The following is a 20,557-nucleotide window of genomic DNA, read 5'->3' on the forward strand; positions in this document are numbered from 1 at the left end:
AAGGTTACCTCACATGCACAGGAGCGTGTTGCAAAGACTGCCGTGAGAGCCCACAGCCCCACTAGTTCTAGGTTTACTTCCAAACATTTGAACTTTTTCCTTCTCTTTTTGTCGCAGTATAAGTAAAGAAAATATCCCTAAACTGGTTTGACTGGGTTTTAACTACAGCACTTCGGTACAACCATATGCATTCAGCTTTTAAGTCACTCAGCCACTTGAGTCACATGCTGATGTGATGGAAACCATCTCTATGCCCGGCACATTTGCCAGCAGCTAAGCACCCAGTCAGACAGAGGCTGAATTAGATGAGACTCCTCAGCAACATCATGCTCTGTGACACTGCCCTGTGGATAACGAAAAGCAAACACACACTGCGCTTCAAAGTTACTTTTAGTGTTCAAATTCTGAAATATCTGAATTGAACTCTTGTCTTTTAGTATTTTCCTGTACACTCACCTCTACCCTCAAGTAGCTAGGAGCAGCTCCTAATTAAATGCTCTACAGAGAACACGGAAAATTGTTGGTTCTGAGCTTTGCCACACATGATGTTTCACGCACTGCTTCAAGAAATTTAAATTGTTAGCATCCTACTGCAACCATTTTATTTAAGGAAAAAAATGCAGTGCAGCTATGGTAGAATGCCAGGAAAATGAATGATTTAAACGGTACAGCAGCTAACAGGTCAGAGGCAAGAATTCCACACAGTCACTCGTAGCATTACATTTAAGCTTACCCTTGTTTTGGCATCAATTTTAGCTCCTCGATCAAGTAGGAGTTTGACCATATTTGCGTTTCCTCTCTTCGATGCAACGTGTAATGGTGTGATATCATTCTGTGGAAGAAAAAAATATGAAAGTAAATATCCATATATTTCTCTTTCACGAACTCCAAGAACAGTTTGCTTGTAGAATGAGCTATGCCCAATTTGCTAAAACATAACACTGTTTTGTTTTCCTGGGAGCATGAAAGCAAAAGGAAGCTGCGTTTATCCACATATGTGAATTATTGGCCTGATACCTCAATGTATATGTTATGAAGGCAAACATTCGAGTTGTGGTTGGAGTTATAAGAAGATATGATTGTGACTCAGTTCTTGGCTTTTATGTAAGAGTTAAATTTATGCAATTTTACTGACTAAACCCTAGCAATTTAATTCAACTGTGGTTGTTTCTGAGCACATAATGGTAAAGATTCATACCTCACAACTTCATTGGCCTTGTAGGAGCCATGGAAGATCAATGAAACCATTACATCTGTAGGTCTAATTCAAAAGCAACAAGATGCCAATGCTATTTATTTCTGAATGTTATCAGCAAACTCTGAAAGCCTCATAAGCACCTTTGTTACAGTTATATCACTAATTTTTCCTGCTGAATTTGTTCCTCTAATTGACGTAATAGTGTACCTCAAGTGAGACTGTAAACACGTGTCTATGCCTCCCGACACGGTGCCTGGCAGGCCAGCAGCAGGCAGCCAGGCTGCACATCGGGGACAGTTACATAAGCCATGCCTGCGCACACACACACACACACTTTTTTAACAAGATGTAGCCAGGACATTTCCTCACGCTCTAATGAATCCTTTATCTTGTGGTGTATGGAGGCCACATCCTGTATATATTTGATCATATGGAACCAAGTAAAAAGGATTTAAATAGAGCATGCAGCTACTGTATGAAGACAAATAGAATTTTAAATAACATGTTTTCAGGGCAACGCAAACAGCTGGCTGCGTAAAACCAGCTTCCCTGTGATTGAGCAGAAAGCGGTAAATTTCAGTGAGCATGTGTCCTATGGCTGACTGAATCAGAAAGGCACCCATCACCTTGAATAGCTGGAGAGCGGTACAAGCATCTTGCCTGGCCAACAGACCAGTTAACAGCGTTTCCTCAAAACTGCAGGTAAGTGGAGTGATAGAAAAGCAGCACGGAAAAAAGCTCCCCTCTCAGACGTGATGAGCTGACTCACAGCTTAACAATAATGCTGAGTACCTAATCCAGTATGCTACGTTTTCATTTACACACATTTTAACTAGGAAGCTAATGCACAACTGCTAGAAAGTAGCAATTAATATTATCACAGAGGTAAAATACTTCTCAGCAAGATGAAATGACAGAGCTTCTTTCTCCACTATTAATGATCATTAAAGCATCAATGTAAGTACTATTCCAGGGTGGCTTCTCATTTCCTTAAAAAATGAAGCAGAGCAAAAATGATGCTTAATGCATTAAACAAAAAGTATGCTATACCTAGTCCTCCCAGGGATGTAAAGCTGTGTGATTGCTTAGCTTGCAATTTGTGAGTTGGTTTTGAAAAAAGAATTAATTCTATTTGACTGGGAGTCAACACTGGATATAATATGGGGTCAGCACATTAGTGCATCAGTCACAAAGAAGACAGAAAGAAAAGAAAAAAAAAAAGGGAAAACACAACTATGAAGAGATACTTTCTGCTTTTCCTCTCTTCTCAGGAGGACAGATGTTACTGATGTCAGAGGGAGAAAGAGAGATGAATTCTACTTTCCTGATAAAAAACAGTAAAGGAAATAACTTTCATGCCTTGAAGTAAAGGGTACTGCAGGTAATTTGGACTGAAGGACCACATTTTCTGCTTGCTGGGGTTGATGGGCAAAGAGGTTAACTCAGTCTAATAGACCTTTGTGCCCTGTTAATGCATTACTACTAATAATGTACTGTATCATACACAGACTAGAAGAAATGCCTTTTCTAAGCATCAGGGAAGAAATGGAGGAGGAAGGGACAGCATTACAAAAGGTAGGACAAATACATATTAGAAGTCTCATTCTCATTCATCCTGACATCAGTCTAAATCCATCTACTGCAGTGCAGAGGAAGATATACTCACATAAGAATGTGAACTTTGGATCTAATTCTTTGCTGGTCAAATCACTCAAAGCTCCTGTTGCCTTAAATGAAGGAGACTTAACTCCAGAATAGATGAATGAGCACTGGTAGATACACACCTCAGCTCCAAAAGATATGACCTCCACTTAGCAGTTAAAGTTTAGGTCACACTGTTTGCTTGCAACAAGTGGGGGAAAAAGAAAACAAATCTATTTTCATGGTCAGGAAGGAGTCTTGTTCAAAGAACCTTCATATTTCCAGTCAGTACTGAAATTATCAGGACCCGTTCCCTGTGCAGTTGTCTCTCAGCTTCTGACAAGGGGCAAGCACACTGGCTGGGAACTAGGGGAAATTCTCCAACATTTAATAAGGACCGAACTCACTTCTGCAAGCTGGAGAGCTAGTAGTGCATCTTTCCTCCATTTGATCACCTGTCTTTAAGAAAAACATATAAATTTAATGTCTCTAGGATCTTCAAACCTTGAGTTACATTTGGTTGAAAATAGGCAGAAAGTTCACATTAGGAAAAGATGGATTGATAAAGAACGTGATCGCTTCAGACACAGTTTGTTAGGATACCCAACTACACACAGCTACCCTGAAATAAAGAACTGAGCAGCAGGAATCAAGCAAAGAAAACCCTACATGCCCAGTGAAATATCTGTCCTTATGGATGACCAAACTCCACTACTCTCTCCTGGGAAAAAAGAGTACAGCAGCACTCACTTTCTGGGAAGGGGGATGCAGTTTTTGTTGTACTCTACTAACCTACTCAGATAGTTCATAAAAAGAATTAAAAGACAAAGAAGAAAAAACGTGTTTAGCCTTATTGAACCCTAATAGCTTGGGGAAATGAAAGGGAAAAAAGAGAGGGGGTAGGTCTGTATTCAGAATTTAATTTTGCCATTTAGTTATTTGAGCTTTTACCGGTAGAGAACAATATGAAGTAATAAATCAGCTGTCCGAGAGTTCTGACTCCTGAACAGACAAAGAGATGCATTACATGAACGCTTGAATAAATGCACACTGAACTTTAGGGCAAGCAACTTGTCTTTGGTCAATACTGTGTTGTGCCAAAAGCTTAAAGAATCATACCTAGATGTATCACGCATATGGACCCTTCCCATCTCTCATTTGACAATTCAGAAAGTGAACTGAGAAGTGAATAAACCTCAAACATCATCCTTAATGTTTCTGATGAAAAAACGTAAAGTAAACAACTCAAAATTCAGTTGTTTGTCCTTGTCACAAGAAACTAGAGATTAAAAAAGCTCAGTAATACATGCAGCTTGGGTGTAGGTTATTAACACTAAAACTGTGGTATCAGCAACAATATGTAAGGTTCTGAATTCTTCAGTAAATCAACAGCATCTGCTGTCTTTTCATTCTATTTTTATCTGTTTGATCTTCTATAAATTTCTCCCTTTGTTCTTAAGATAGAATAGTAAATCAGGCAACTTTTGAAGATGTTTTCCTGCAGTAATAAAGCTGAAATGCCTTCAAAAAGTTGCAGTTAAAAGATGTGGTTCAGATCTAGAATGTCTGCTGGAGTACTTCTTGCCCTCACTGTTGAAATATCAAACGCTGGATAACATCTCAGGTAGACCCCTCAACACTGAGATCCAATTTGCCATTCAACTTGAAAGTTAACAAATTCTGCAGGGAATATGAAACATAACTTCTGCGAATAGCAACCTAAAACTGCAATAAACGCTCATATGACTATGAACTAGCACATAGCCTTTTCTCTCCCCCTTGGCAGTTTTCCTGGGGTACGTACTTTCCTTGAAGTACGTACACAGCTCAAAGTGTGACAGATGAGATACCTGCATTTTTTTTTCTATACCTCACAACATTGTGGATGGCTGTTTCCCCTTTATCTCTATCCATCACCTGCTGCAGCCACCACCCTCTCACGTAGTGCCTGTGCCTCCCTTCGGAGCTTCACAACATCCAGAAATACGATGGGTGAAGAGTGACCTGCTTTTCCATTCAGGGGCTTTGTACCTGATCAGAGGAAGCACTAAGCCCTTTCAGCTGCATCTCTCTATCTACAGCTTCGCAAGAAAATTTAAAAAATTTTGAGTTATGCTGTGCTGAGCAATAAGCCACCTACATTTCCCATCTGAAATGAGATCAGCTCCCCTCTAACACCTGGCGTTATCCATGATGGTTCACCACAGTAGTCAGAATTACTCCATACTATTACAAATTAGCAATACAAATGGTTAGGAAGTCAGGAAAAAAAGGGAAAAACTTAAAACTGACAGAGTGCAAACATGGTACATCTTGTAGTTTTATTTTAATGCACTTAGAAAATGAAGAATTCCCCCCGGTTTCTGGTATGATATGCTGTCCTATGGCATAGTCTCTTTCTCCCATCAGCCAGTTGGAGTTTACAAGCATAAGGATGCTAATAATACACAAGGAAAGTAAATGTTTGTATCATACCAGGCTCTGAAGTGTAGCTTTAAAAAAAAGCACACACAAAAAAGGGTAAACCTTTCCTAGTCATGTGTGGCATTGTTTTAAATGCTGATTGACTGGTAGATCACGTATGGACTCTGAAGACCCATTGTCAGTGTCATGGGGATTTGATATTTCTCCTCACTACCAACTACCAAAAGAGTTTACCTCCACCTCTGAGCTCTTCTCTCAGCCCCTCAAGGGAGTGTAGTTTTAATCACAAAAACTTCACTTCTTTATCTTTGATTAACAAAAAATCCCACAATATCTCACCAAAATGTTCAGATTAATTTGGAATTTAGTAAGATTGTCCTTCTCAATTCTCAAGTGAGAGCAGACTCTGCAAAAAGCTTAATATTGACAAAGCATGTGTGAATAAAAACAGAAGATGAAAATAGCCAGACTGCTAAAGCAGAAATTTCCTGTACAGCCTGGAAAATCCCTCCATCATTAGGGGTTCTTAAGGAAAGAACATAATATTGGTTGGTGGTTGTCACGTACCAGAATTGTCATCAGTAACACTGCATGGATATTACCACTATTACCAGTTCCTGGAGACACGGGAAGGTTGTGCTGTGCATGTGAAGACTGTCGTATGCAACTATGTAGCTACACCAATATGTTGTATATGAAAACACTCAATATTCTCTCCTATATTTTTTTCTGCAATTCAGAACTGGAGCTACAACACAGTAGAACCACTGAAGATAAGTGTCTTATATTCTAGTGGCAGTTCACTGAGATTTGTATAAGACTTTCAGAAATTGAATAAATTGTAGGTACAGACACAAACACACGATCAGATACTTCCTGGGAAACCTTACAATAGTGCATAATTTTTCAGCTTTTTTTCTTCTCTACTTAATAAAAGTCTTATATTGTGTTAATTTAGTTCTTGCATGCTTGTACACTTTTCTTTCTTGAGATGTATAAAATGAATTCTGGAAGAAGGAAGTTTAGCAAGGGGCTGTTATGGCAAACTACCACTAGGGAAATACAAAGATGTTTTTTTCTTACGTTACTGTCGCTTACATATTGCCTGCTCTTCTTGATGGGCTAATGGTGTTCTGCTCCTCAGCCGCAGGGTCATCATTAATGCATGTTGTCCTCACACCACCCTCTCAAAACTACCAAATCCTTTCTCAACCTTCCAGTAAGCAAACTTTCTGCAGGCAAAGCCCAGCCCCAGTGGAACTGAGATCTCCTCTAGAATAAGGAGTGTTGCGTATCAGGAAGACTGTTCGCAGGGTTGGATGCAGTTTTAAGGCACAGTGACCACCTCTTGTTTGCTTTGGCAAGAGAGATACGGGCAGAGGTCACCTTTACATAGAGGATTCCCTTGCTACCTGAATCTTTCAACTTGCTTGTATACAGAGTGGATGTGTGGGTCACAGAGGTTTCTTCCAGCCATTGCTCTGGAAGCTGCAGAAAACATTTTCCTTCTTCCTTTCTAACCACTACGCTCCTCAGAGACAGGTGGAGCTTCAGAGGCATTTCCCCACCTGGATTAGACAGATCTTTCCACTGGATGATAATCTCAGTCAGAGGAATGGTATCTGAAGACTCTGTGAACCCCCAGGACGTAACTTTTTCCTAACTGTCATTCCCAGAAAATACAGTTTATTCAAAGTACCTTCCCTACCTCCCTGGTCTGCATAGCAGCCTTGGAGAAACACTGATTTGCACTTTCTTGTTGGTGAATTAGCACAGGCAGTCTAGACACACATCTCCAACACAGCTGGCTGAGAATTGCAGCAGGGAAAATTGCCTGCTCTCCCTACACACTGCTTCTGGGGATGCCCAAGGAAGGCCTGAAGGGGAGAGGGTGGGCACTCTGCAGGGGTCTGGTTTACAGCAAAAGAGCTTTTTTGCACAGGATACCACAGGTATAATCAGACTGCTAAGGAAATTGGTTTCTCGTTCCTTCCAATGGCTGCTATTTGCTTTAGCATGTATCCGGACACACCTTTCCAACTCCTAGATATCAAAGTGCAAGGCAATCTAGAGCAAATTTGAAGAGAGCAGTAGAGGTAAAGAAGAATAAATCCCTCTGTGACTTGTCTTTGTCCTCCAGTGCCTCACCCACTCTCAGCCTGAAGATAATCTGATTCTGATAAAGAAAGTCAAGCCCATGGCCCGAAGCCCCTGCAGCAGCATCCAGCTCCAGAAGCAGTGGCTCGGATAGGAGCACAGCAGTTTTCACTACACATACGGTCACTGTATGCCAAGAAAGACCTCCTGAATCAAAAGCCTGGAACAGGAGAGTCCACTTGGTGGATTTAACTTCTCCATACTAATTACTAGGCTGGTAGTTCCAGAAGATGGGAAGTAGATACCAAAATTATTAAAACTCTAGGTAACACACCAGATGCAGTTTGATTCAAAGGCACCAGTGGCTGATGAACTATTTTCTTAAAATAACAGCAATTACTTTTTCCTGTTGAAAAATTTGATAAAATAGATCACTTAAAGGTATTTGGCCTTCTTTCAGTTTGTAAACGGGATTTATCTGCACCTCTCCAATGTCAGGTACCCTTGCCAGCTAAGAGAATGGCGCCTGGAATTGTTCAATCCTTCAAAGCTCAGGTAGCAATTGCACTTATGCATGAATCTCACTAAAAGAGGAGACTGACTTCACCCTCAGTTACCCTTTATTCTCTTTCCCTGCTTCTTTAACCCATATGTTATTGCCTCCCAGTTAAGCAAGAAGCAAATACAGTGATGCAATGAAGGGATTTATTTAGCTTTTTTATTTAGCTTATTTTCAGAGAAGCATAGCCACACATGTGAAAATGTACTACAGAAAAAGGATGATTAATAGACATAAAATGCCTGCTACTGCTACAATGCATACCCTGCCAGTAATTGTGACAGGTTTATTGCTGAGTTTGAGCCCAAGAAGTCAAGCAATTTGCAATAAGTATTTATCCTTCATTACAAAGTGGCAAACCTCCAGCACAATAAGGAAATCCTGTTTCACTTGGACTGAGGTGATGAAGGCTCTTGGAGCTGCCTCCCTGTAAATAGGTAGAATCAGGGACATCACAAGTTGATTTACTGAAATTATCTCCATCCATCCCACAGGGAACTTTCCATGCTGTGCCATCTTCCTTGTACTTGCAGCAAGGTTAGAGAAGAAAGCACAGACACAGAAGTGCTAATGCAGTTCACTGGAAGAACTGATACGAAATCAGTCACTGGGCTGGAAGAGTGCAAACCAAAAGCAGGTACATTTCCAAACCTCCCAAGCCTCTACAGCAGGTACACAGGCTGGCAGGCACTGTAACACCTGTAAGAGCTCCTGGAGCTATGCCTGTTTTTCTTAGATGCAGTGAAAGAAGGGAACAAGGGAGTGTGTGACAGCTGAGAGGCAGGCAGGTGTACACCAGCAGGGGTGAGGGGAGCAGCTGCTACTGCATATCGCTGGGGACATCATTTACTTACAGTACAGCACCACTGCTCACCTCCTGCCCACACACCGAGAGCCATCATCAGGCTCATGTCTTTCCCTGCCTTCATTGCTGGAACCTCTTTCTTCCCTCGGGCCTCTCAGAAACACACTGAAAACACAGCACCTGAAGAGATCTCCTTTGCCACAGGTCTGCCCTCCTTTCTCTTACATCCATTCACCAGCTCCTCTTTTTACCACACTTGCCCTTGTCCTTATGCCTCAGAGCTCTGCCTTCATTCTACATGTCCATTCACATTTTCTCTACCCTTCCCCACCTTCACTACATCAATGGTGGGAGCAGGCTGCTTATCCTGCACACATGTGTCTTCACGTTGCCCCCTCCACACAAGCATCTTCTGTTACCATAATCCTCTGCTCTTGTTCAATTCTCTCCTCAGAACTGATGCTTGCCTAAATAGTTTAAACATAAATTGAGAGACAGACAAGTAGTGTTGATTCATATTTATTTAAGAAGAAAAATGAAAAATGGTTGGTGGTTTGCAAAAGCACAAAGTGCATTTAACACCTTCATCCTACAGTTTGCTCTTTGTACTTCTGTAGAGTACATACACATAGTTTGATTTCAGTTGGGTTACAGTTCTTCCTTACCTCTGCTCTGTCTTGTATTAGATTGTCAACAACTCAAGTAAGGACCCTTCCTCCAGAGGGGAGATAGCATATGATGGATATTGTTTACAGAAATTAAGAAGAGGCAATGAGGTGGCAGCGGGCAGGCTGTACCTGTGGATCATTTTTATTACCTGTTCTAGTAGTACCTCTACCTGTTTTGCAATTTGGGTAAATCAAGGATCAAGCAAGGGCTCTGTTACTTGGTGCTGATAATTGTACTTTACACTCAACTGATACTGGTGCTCTGTTTGCCTACAAATTCACTGCTCTACCAGACTCTAACTCATCTTTCTGTGAAGCGCTTTCATTACCCGCAGTCTGATAAGCACTAAAGAACAAAATTCAGCTCCATATTACTGTTATTTATGCTACAGTTCTCTCTGTCACAGCTACTTTATCTAGATTTGCAACCACCATGCAGTAGAGATGTGCTCTGTGGATGTCCCCACCCAGCTATCACAAGCACGAACAAGCCGTTCAGTGCTCTGAGTCACAGCGTCAGCCCACTGTGCTTTCAGGCTGATGTCATTGCACCCGGACTTCCCCGGCTGTCTTAGCAGTCTGCCTCTCTCTGATGATGACAACTAATGGAGGGAGAAGCTGGAATTTCCAGATCTTGCAGAGGAGGAGAGGATGGCCTTATTACTCTGGATATGCTCTCCATCAGTGCCCCTAATCCAGAACAGAGCTCCTGAAGCCTAAGATTTATTACTTTATTAAAACAAGCATAGGCAGTTGATATTTAGTGGTACTTGTACTAAATGCTGCTAATTGCTAATGTAGAAGCATTGCTAATCCCTAATCTTGTTTCTGAGTGGGAAAGAGTTGACCCAAGACCCCATTCATCTTCCTTGCTCCTGTGATTAGAGTCTGTCAAATACCAAATCCCAAAGCTTATGACCATTTGAAATGCCTTAATGCTCTAATTTGGTCAGTTTAAGGACTTGGGAAAAGAGGCCAATGTTATTAGTGAAAGCAAAGCACGCATAGTTAGAAGCTTCCCAGAAACGTTGAATCCTCAAATCTAGTCGTAGCTTGGGAACTTCATGTGGACCTAACCTGGGATCTCTCTCTTGAGAATAACATTAAATACATTCAGTGATGAATGTGATTTAGAAAGCATAATTTGTGGGGTATATATGAGAGTTGATCCTTACCTTTCATACTCAACTGTCAGCTTGACCCAGTATCTGCTAGTACTCTTCTCACCAGCACTAGTAGGTGCTGGATGATGCCTTATAACAGTGTCTTTTAGTTTTGGGATTTTTCTTCATTACTAAATCACTGAATTACGCTATGTTGAATGAATAGTGGCCAGCACAAACACTTTTTACCTGCACTCCTACTTACAGTTTAAGGAAAACATTCTGAGTCTGTCTTTGTTCACAATTTCTATTCCTGCTCTGTCACAACCTCTGCCAACTGCCCTTATTAATCACATACAGTCTCTAAAAAAGAACTGTTCAGGTTTTTTTGGGGGGGTTAAATGTGAGAAGTTGTATAAGTAAAATAGTAATTCTATGCTAAATAAACACAATATTATTTTATTGTTTACATTGCTTTGCAATGCTTCTAAACACTTTCCTGCATGTATGTTCCTTAACTACAGAAGCATTCAAGTTCTGAAATATAGAAACTATCTAAAGTAAAACAGAATATTACAGTTTGCTTTTTGCTATGTGACAAATGCTCTAAGTAGTAGTATAGTACTTGTCCTCTTGTAAAAGTAATAATCACAACCATGTCAAAACCTCTGAAAAGAAACTGCTGAAGTATTCAGGTCACATAACTCCCCTCATAAATAGCATCTTGAATACATGTTGGTTTTTTTAATTGTTTTCCACTATGTATTTCAACACATTTTCATGTTCCGTTGCACACTTTCTGTACTGACAACCATTCCTGGCTGTGCGTCAGCAGAAATTCCATAGGCATCATCTTATTCATACATTCCAAGCCATTATTGAAGAAGGTAATGAGCAGACAAATTTTAAGAACTTCAGTAGGAAGTTCTAGCTCCAGCATTTCCCAATACAAACCTATTTTGAATGCTAGCCCCTTTTCTGTTTATCTGTACGTCACTAATCACTCTCCCTGTTTTTCCCTTCTTAAGGCCTTGCACAGTCTCTTGGCACCTACTCAGTTTTCTGTCAATGTCCTCTCTACCCTACCATTCTCTAGCCCTCCATCCTGGCTCATTAAATTTTGTGTTACCTCTACATTTGCCTTTCTTTTGTCTCTGGTCTCGTGCCTGATACAATCTCTTTCCTTGCCCTTCATATTACTGTGTCCCTGTCCATATACATTTCTTTATTTTCCTGCTCTTCCAACTATTTATAACTTTCTTCTGTCATTTTCTCCCCTTTACACTTCTCTTGCTTACGTTCTGTTGTTCCCACATCTTCCCTACCCTGACCACACTCCTTCGCTCTGATATTCCTCTTTGATCTTCAAACAGACACGACCCTTGACAGCAGATATGGTCAAACTTTGGCCTGGGCTGTGAGACGAGGCCCTGCTGTCACCAGGCTTGCAGAGCAGTCCAGCTGCCTGTGGGAGGATGGAACCACTCCACAAGTGAGAAGGCGCAGCTGAAGCCACAGGTCAGCTGCTCCCCACCCAGCTCAGAGTGAACCAAGGGCACACCAGGAAAGTCCATACAATTTCCCTCCTGGCTCCCAATCCTGTTTCATACATCTGAGGAACTACCCTGTCTCTCCCTGGGCTGTTTCGTGACTTTGGTACACAGCTTACAGGGTCAGGAGGGTTAGTTCCCCCACTCTACCATGGCTTCTGCCATACAGCTCTCATTGACTCCTCTCCATTTCTATATCTCATTTCATTTTCTGCCTTTCCAGATCTCCTTTCCATATCGCCTGACTCCCACATGTGCAGTGAAGACACAGCTGCTTTATTCACTGGTACACTTGCACTTCATGTTCACTGGAAACTACTGCATATTGAGGACAATTCAAGAGGGACAGCACTCTTACTACGTGTTAAAGCTACAAGTAGAAGCCTTCATCTCACTGAATCCCAGCCTACCTTCTGCAACACTGGAACTATAAAAATAGCCGCTCTTTTGGATTAAAACAGACGTTCTCAAAGGGGAGGACTAGAGGTCTGGTTCAGTTCAGCAGCCCAGGGGAACCCACTTTGCACCGTATGGTAACAGAACAGGAACAGTCAGGCCAGGCCCCTTGGCTGGCAAGAGCAATGTACCTTTCCACATCTTTGTGGAAAAAGTGTTTCCAAGTGATGATTAAGTAAACTAAGCATAACTAAGATTTCACACTTACCCTTGCAGTGAAGTCCACAGCTGCACCCCGATTTAACAGTAATGTAGCTACATTGATATTTCCATAATGAGCAGCTATGTGGAGAGGAGTGAACCCACTCTGGAAAAACAAAACAAAACAAAACCAATAGATACTTATTTCTTTATATCTCATTGGTACTCCAAAGTTTGTATCACATCACTGACAAAAGCGAGTAATAGGAGTCTGCTGCAAGTCACCATTCCAATTCTGTACTAGTTTTCACTCACTTACGTTTATTTATAGAGTCTAAATAAAGTCATATTACTATGCAGGAGGGAAAAAAAAATTAACATAATTATTCTAGAAGACCAGAAGTAGGATAAAACCTTCAGTTATTCCAGAAACACAACAGCAAAACATTTGAGTATTAAAGCAACGATCTGTCTTTTATAAGAAATTAATTTCTAACTAGAGGTATCTAGTTGCTATCGGTATTAAATCAGTCTTGCAACTTAAATCTCTTAGAGATTCTTTGCAGAAGTTCAGATACAAGTCATTTAATGATACTTGCTAACTGTTTTTTACAAATTCAAAATAGATGCAAATGAAAACAACATCAAAGATGATTTGAAATTATTAATATGGATTTTTTTTCCAAGGGTTAGTACCATAAAGATCAGTCTCCCACTGTGGGCAATCACACTGGGTTATGTTCAGACATCACGAGTAACCACCCTAATTAGAAGATGGCTTACTGATAAAGTTACTTCAGCAACTTATTTTCATGTTTAAGTAGTTTTACTTCCTTTTAAAATAATGCTAAAACATGCAGCAATTCCATCAGTCCTGCAAAGTATGAAACCTTATGGGAACTAGATGCATTTCTAAATTATTAGCAAGCCATGCTAGCTGCCTCTGCCTTGCTTTGGGAGTTTTGCAGATATAAAACCACTCTCAGATCATTCTATTTGCTGACACCATCAAGGTAAGTGTCATGCAGAAGCCTAAAACCAGACCTGGATGCACAACATGACAGGGTTGTCTGCAGCTCTTGACACATCTGATAAACATATGCTCTATGAGAATCCCTGAAAACTCCATCTTACATAATATGGCTCTTTTATTAAGGCAGTTAGTTCCCAAGAATGATTACTCTTACTTTTAAACCCTAGTTTCAGCTGCAGAAAGCCCTGGTATCTAAACTACAGTCTTCTCTAGCACATGCTACTTCATTTCATCTAAAGCAGGTATCTATCCTTCAAAAGGCGATGCAAAAAGGAGGAGGAAGAAATGATGCAGCAGCACTAAGTCATGGAGGAGTGATGATGCATATATATATTTATATATACCTCTGTTGTTCTATTCACCATCATCTAGGTTAACACATTTGGAAGCAAAGAGGGGGAAAAAATGAACGGTTAGTTCACCACTGGTGATATGGATGCAAAAAGCTTCATGATTGCTACGTGGCATGGCAGCTCAGATGACAGCACAATCAGCACACAAAGGAAGCTTGACTGAATGGAAGCTGAATGATCAAGTATTTTGAATGTTAATTGTTACATGTTTACCAAAGTTCTTAAAGTAGCAATTGCACAAACAACTAATCAAGTGACTTAATTGTACAATACCTATGGCACACCACTGCAGGAGTGGCTTTCATTACCAAGAGAATTCTAATAATATCTTGCTTATTTTCCATTCGCAAAGTTTCTAAAGGAGAAATTAGCCCTGCTTTAAACTAAAAGGGAATGAGGTAGAAAGAGGCAAAAGAAGTAAATGAAACGTTATTCTTAATCACACACTATAGAAGAAAGTTACGTGTAACGCTGCAGCAAAATACTTCACACTACGGGAGATCTTCACTGGATGTAATACCTGTGGTCAGCACTTGGTACCATCAAACCTTGTTTCTTTTTACAACTGACCTTTGACTCCACATCAGCATTGTGGTCATTCTGCAGGAGCAGAGCCGCTGCCTTCGTATCATCCTTGCGAGCAGCGATGTGAAGGGCAGGAAGACGGACTTTTCCCTTCGTATCATTTTCAAGCAGCAGTGAAACCACCTGGTCGTGACCTTGCTGCAAAGCTACTGCCAAAGGTGTGAAACCATCCTGCAACATACAATGGGGACTCTCAACACATGGTCCAAGCTTTCCAGGGGGTGGAAAGGGGAAGGGGAGAGATCTCAGCATTGGTACTGGCTCAAATTCAAACAAAGTGTAACGTGGTGCAAATTAAAAGTTTCCTGCTGTGACACTGAAATTGGACTAAAGGGTTGGTGAACTACATCCCAAATGCTCAGAACACCTTTCTGGCACTCCAGATTTAAACATAAAATTATAAGACACAAGCAAACAAAAATGACTGAGACTTGAGAAAAGTAGTGCTAAATTACTCAGGAATTACATAAATAAGTATGTGTAAAATTACATAAAAAGGTATAAAAAGCTGGAATATTAAAATCACAAATGTTAATGATGTCTCCATAGCAAATTATCATCTTTTCCTCCCCCACTTAAAGGTTATAATCTACTTCTTTTTTAACAAAAGAAACCCCAATACTTCAACTCTTTCCTCTGATATATTTTATATCTAGATTTATAATCTCATAATATTTGAATAGGAATACCACATTCTTCCAATATACCAATTAGTTTACTACAACTTTCGTGTATGAAAATTTATATAGATGTGATGGACAATCCTCTTACAAACAGAAATCATTTCCTTTCAGACTAGCAAAGTAGTGCAGAATAAAAAACCTGCAAAACAGAAGATTTTTTGTTTAACAGATTTTAGACTGGATTCCTCAAACACTTAAAAGTACAATCTGAGTTGGTTTTATAATTTTGTTTTTATAGATTCTTAGAAAATTGAAGAATGAAAGAGTTGTCATTTAGATTCTACTCCTTTCCAAACATTTAAGTGGCATTCCAATCCAGGAATACACACAGCTTTGCCCAAGGTAATACTAATAAATTACTCAAAAAAAAAAATCACAAATGCAAATTACTCTACTTGGGGTATTTATTTATTACATGTGACTCTTGATCAATATCCAAAGCTTGTATTACCAAACTTCCTTACAGTTTAGTAGGTAAACACCTGCTTTCACTGTCCAACTACTTCTGTCATCGTGAAACTAGAAGTATGAAATGTAAGTGTAGTAATGACACAGAAGAATGTAGATCCTCACACTATGCCAAAAGTGCAGAGTTCAGGTGTTAATCTTTTAACTTTTGGAACTAAAAGTAATGTTTTCAGTAAGGAAACTGGGTTAACTTGCTGGGTTATCAAGCAAAGAGGGTCTCAGTTTAGGGGGAGAAACAGAAGTTCTGAAAAAGAGCATTTTTTCAAAATTTTTGAGGAACCAAAAAAAAAAAAAGAAAAAAAAATACTGAAATTCCCTGGGTCCTAACAAGCTTTTTTTTTCCTTCATGGATTTCTTTAAACTCATTTAACTGCAGCTTTCTTCTTTGCCTCCAGCTCACCACCCTCCAGCAGCGAGGCAGGGCTCTGGCCTGCAGTCCTGGGCCATAAGCAGTTCCTGGCATGAAACCACACAGTCTCAGACTGCGGGCAGAGCACAGCACAGGGTGTGAAAAATGCTTCGGAGCTCTAAGGCCAAAAAACTCCATAAGCATCCCTACAAGAGGGCTCTGGCCATATAGCTATGCTGTACCTGCAGCTGTACCTGCTCTTGCCTGGAGAAAGCCCGACTGCGACAGCGTATGTCTAAGTGACCCAGAGACATTGGCTTCTTGGTCTGTTTACCCAGCTGATAGCAGTGGCACAGTCAGCTGCTTCATGAAGAAAAGTGGTTTAGTCATCTCCAGGGTCCTTCTCTCATTGGGCCTTCTCTTCTGCTAAAAATGCTGGTAACAATAATATTTTAAAAATCATAGGAACTTAATTTCTCCTTTCCTTAGGGAAAAGGGAGTAGGGAAATGGGAGGGAGCACTTCAATTCAACCTCAGAAGAGCTGCCATCCCCTGTACCCCCGGTTTCCCAACTCTGGTGAGAGCTGCCCATCATTTCGGTGTGTGCAGAGATCACTGTACCAAGGCCAAGCAAACTGTGACCGAGAACATTAGCACCAACAAGAATGCACTTCCACCACATGCTCTCTGAAGATGCCAACTCACTAACGGCAATGACAAGCCAGTATAGTGATGTCAGTACTATAATTAGCAACCGCACTTTAAAACATAAGGCAAAGCCCACTCCAGGAGAAAAAAAAACCAAAACAAAACTCAAAAAACTAAAAGCAATTTAAAGAAAATTGTTGGTTTTTTAATTTAAACACCTTTGTTAAAGAGTGTTATTTTTAATGAATATTTAGTTAAGTGGCAATTGTTTCATAACAAAGGCTTTTGCACTTACAAACATAAAGACAAATCAGATTTATATGAAAACTTAGACCAAGAGAAAATAAAGCATCCATAAGCAACCATCACAAACAAGTAAGGCAATAAAGGCAACATCGTTTTGTAGTCTGGTATCTTCAAAGGAATTCTCCATGGATAAAATTAGATTGCGCCTTATCATCAAGCTGAGTTGGAGAAAAGCTCAACTTAAACTGACGTACAATGCTCAGGGGAAAAACAATACCAAAGAAACAGAACCAAGTATCCATGCACAATTTTTAACATTTCTGTTTTCAGAAAATCATACAGTGGCATGAATATTTTCAAAAGTCAGAATATATTGTACATCTCTGGGGGCTCCTGTGACTTCTTTGTTTCCAAGTTTTTACAAAGAAACAGAAATTAGTGTTTTGTAAACGAGACAGGATAACTAGGTGCTATAGAGAGGGCATCAGCGTCGTAATACATGATGTTCAGAAAATACTCTGAGCACTACGTAACCCTGGGTTTTCCCTGATATCCCAGGGCTGGCTCCAAAGTGCAGGTGAACGGCTGTCTGTCTTTCATGGCTGCCCTCCACATGACTCACTATTTTTAATGAAAGCGCAGAGAAATTTTATATTATGCACACAGCTTCCCTGTTTGAGCACTTAACCTGAAAGATTACCAGTTATGACTAAGAACATATCTATTTTTAGAACTGTTTCTAGTTAAAGTCATTTTTTTTTCATTTTAGAAATGGCAAGAGATGGTTTAAATTGCTGAAAAGCCAATAACTCAGTATTCATCAGCACACTTCACAGAGAGAACTTTTTATTGGTCTTTAATTTTGTACTTAAAAGACTAGTTTGATATAAGCTGTCAAGAATCACTGCTGAAGCACATTTTACTTTGCCCATAAAGTGTGAAATTCAAACTTTTACCTCTGTGGCAAGGCTTTGACTGGCACCATTGTCAAGAAGAAACTTAACAACCTCCAGGTGGTTTTCCTGGGCTGCCATATACAGTGGAGTGAAACCATTCTGAAACAGGAAAACAAGAGTGTAAACATTTCATACATTCCACACATCTGCCAAACTTGGGGAGATTAGGAGGAAACCAAATAAACCGTGAGCTCACATGCCAGTTAGTTGCATGATCTCCCTTGACTAAAGTGAAGATAGGAGAAGGGTAATATTATTTAAAAGGACACAGTGGAATCTTTCAGCTGACCAGATACTATTCCCACAGCTAAGTAAGAATACTTTCTTTTACATCTGTTGTGAAGTCAAACTAAAAACCAATCTGGACACCCCGTTTGGTAGAGATGAATTATGATTCCTGATAATGCAGCCACAACAATGAAAATGCAAAATGATACAGGCAAGTACAAGTCTGTAACGAAAGAAAGAGCAATGGCTCTTCAGAATCTCTTCTTTCCATTAGCTTTGACTTCTCTTTCACTTATGCCAGCTACTTACGCCTGTTTTTCTCGTCAAAGAGCTGCCTTCTGAGCGTAGCCTACTTGTGGTCACTGAGCTACTTCATATTTCAGGCACCAGGAGATCTGGGGATCGTTGGTTCCCAGTAGCTTGAGACAGGTTTATCAGTGTTTCTGACCACATTAGAGCATTTCTCAAATTATGCTTAAGTGAGTGATTTCAATCGATGCAATACAAGTATTAAAGGCTGCAGAGCTTAACTCATTCTTTGGCAAGTGCTTGCCTCTTACAGTCAATGCTTTTGTCTTTGCCTTAAGGGTATACAGGCCTCAGCCTTTCAGGAACTGAATTATTGGGGATCAACATTAAAATAATGTATCTTTCACTATTCTAAGCATTACTGAAATTCAAAGCTTTAATGTCACTCACAAAAACAGAACAGCAAAACGAAGTCATGAAACTTGTCCTGGGTTCAAGATACCTCTAACAGAATTTGTAGAAGTTGCTGATTTGCACCTGAAATTGCTTGGCTTTCATACAGCACTGCACGTCCCTCGGTCCAACAGTACTGTGAACCAGCGGTAAAGACATTTTATAGCAACAGCTTAAGATATCCATACAGTATTGGCTGAGCAGTTTGATACTGCTGAAGCAACCAAAGCAGCATCACTAAGAGGAATAACAATCCCTTTCTCCTCTGATCTATCACGATGCATGTTTTTACCCTTTGTACTGCAGCATTACTCTTTGTCAGACCTAGCACTGCTAGATTTTGCCTGATACTTTTCCTTATGGTACCAGCACGGGTGATGATGCCATTAAATGTCTTAGCCAGGAGGCCACTGAGGTTTCAGCGTGCTCTGTTAGGGCCCTGCCTTTCCTCTCACTACCTTCCAGATCTCCCACCATTGTGATATCTCTGAACCTCAGACTTCTCTTAAGAAAACTTCACACAGAATCAGTTGCAATGGGGGCAGTGGCCTTCTGCACTTGCTCTCTCCTAAGATCTCCCCAGACCTCTTGCTCTGCCACACACCACTTCTGGTGATTACTCCAGAGCATGAGGCGGACAAGGAAGAAAGGAAACACAAAATAAAACAGGAGGTAAGGGCCAGTTAAAAGTAACAGGTAAAACAGAAGATTTCATCTGGCTGAAATAACAGACAAGTCCAGGAAGTCCTTTCATCTGCCTGGGTTTGGCTGAGACAGTGTCGGCACCCTCAGATCTGCAACACAGTCAGGGCAGGTGCTTCAGCAGGGTGGAAGGAGCAGGGGGAGCAGCTCAGCAATTCGGCTAGAACACAAAGGACACTGACCTAGATTTTACAGGAAACAAATGGAGCCAAACAGAGACGAGCTGAGAAGAGTTTGGCCATATATTTGCATCAAAGCAAAAACATTAACATTCTGGGCCCTAGAGAGATGAAGGAAAACTGTAGCCTAAGACCTATAGTGGCGAATTTTGGCTGAGTTATAGTAGCCATAGTGAAAATAGCTGAGACATCTGACTGTCACAGCAACGGGGTAGAGTTGCACGGCACACGTCCAGCACAGCACGCAGAAGAGCACAGGTGACCCGAGGCCGAGCACGCAGGCTTCACTAGCAGGAGAGACAAATAGGAGGTCAGAAGAAAGGACAGCTGGAGAGGAAATGGCATGAACTGGATGTTTGATCCAAGAGGAACTTTACCATTAACAAGACACTGAGCAGCTGTGAAGCCACATGTTTACAAGGCTTGCACAGGCTCTAAGGTCTGTTTCTGTTCCAGTATTTTGAGAATTTGGTCTCAATTCAGGAAAGCATCGCTACGAGCATAAAGCAGGTTGCTGAAGCCCTACTGGAGCCAAAGCCTGAAGTTAGCAATGTGTTAATGCACTCTCCAGAACCAAGGCCTAATGGTTTAGTTACTGTAGAGTTAAAATTCTGCTTAATGAAAAATAAAGAAGCCAGAAAATGCTTGGTAAGATACCTAATACGTCACACGACAGATTATCATTATAGCAAACAGCAGAGTCTGGTATTTTTCCCTGTCATTTCATGGCATCCCAATATCTATTTACTAACTCAGTTGGGAACAAAGATTTTTTTTTTTTTA

The 20,557-nt window shown here is 40.6% G+C and overlaps 1 protein-coding gene across 2 annotated transcripts in view; it reads right to left on the reverse strand.

The window, feature by feature from the left end:
- The window catches only part of ANK3 (ankyrin 3), a 303,571-nt gene that overhangs the window by 123,483 nt on the left and 159,531 nt on the right, over positions 1–20,557 (reverse strand). For both annotated transcript variants that reach the window (XM_086752006.1, XM_086752005.1), the window contains exons 5-8: positions 17,964–18,062; positions 14,599–14,784; positions 12,710–12,808; positions 734–832 (exon numbers count right to left, since the gene is read on the reverse strand). In XM_086752006.1, coding sequence (XP_086608132.1) covers positions 734–832; positions 12,710–12,808; positions 14,599–14,784; positions 17,964–18,062 — 483 coding nt within the window. The remainder of the gene's footprint in view (positions 1–733; positions 833–12,709; positions 12,809–14,598; positions 14,785–17,963; positions 18,063–20,557) is intronic.

Source organism: Chlamydotis macqueenii, chromosome 7 (assembly GCF_036417535.1).
Source record: "Chlamydotis macqueenii isolate bChlMac1 chromosome 7, bChlMac1.mat, whole genome shotgun sequence".
In the NCBI taxonomy this organism is placed as follows: domain Eukaryota; kingdom Metazoa; phylum Chordata; class Aves; order Otidiformes; family Otididae; genus Chlamydotis; species Chlamydotis macqueenii.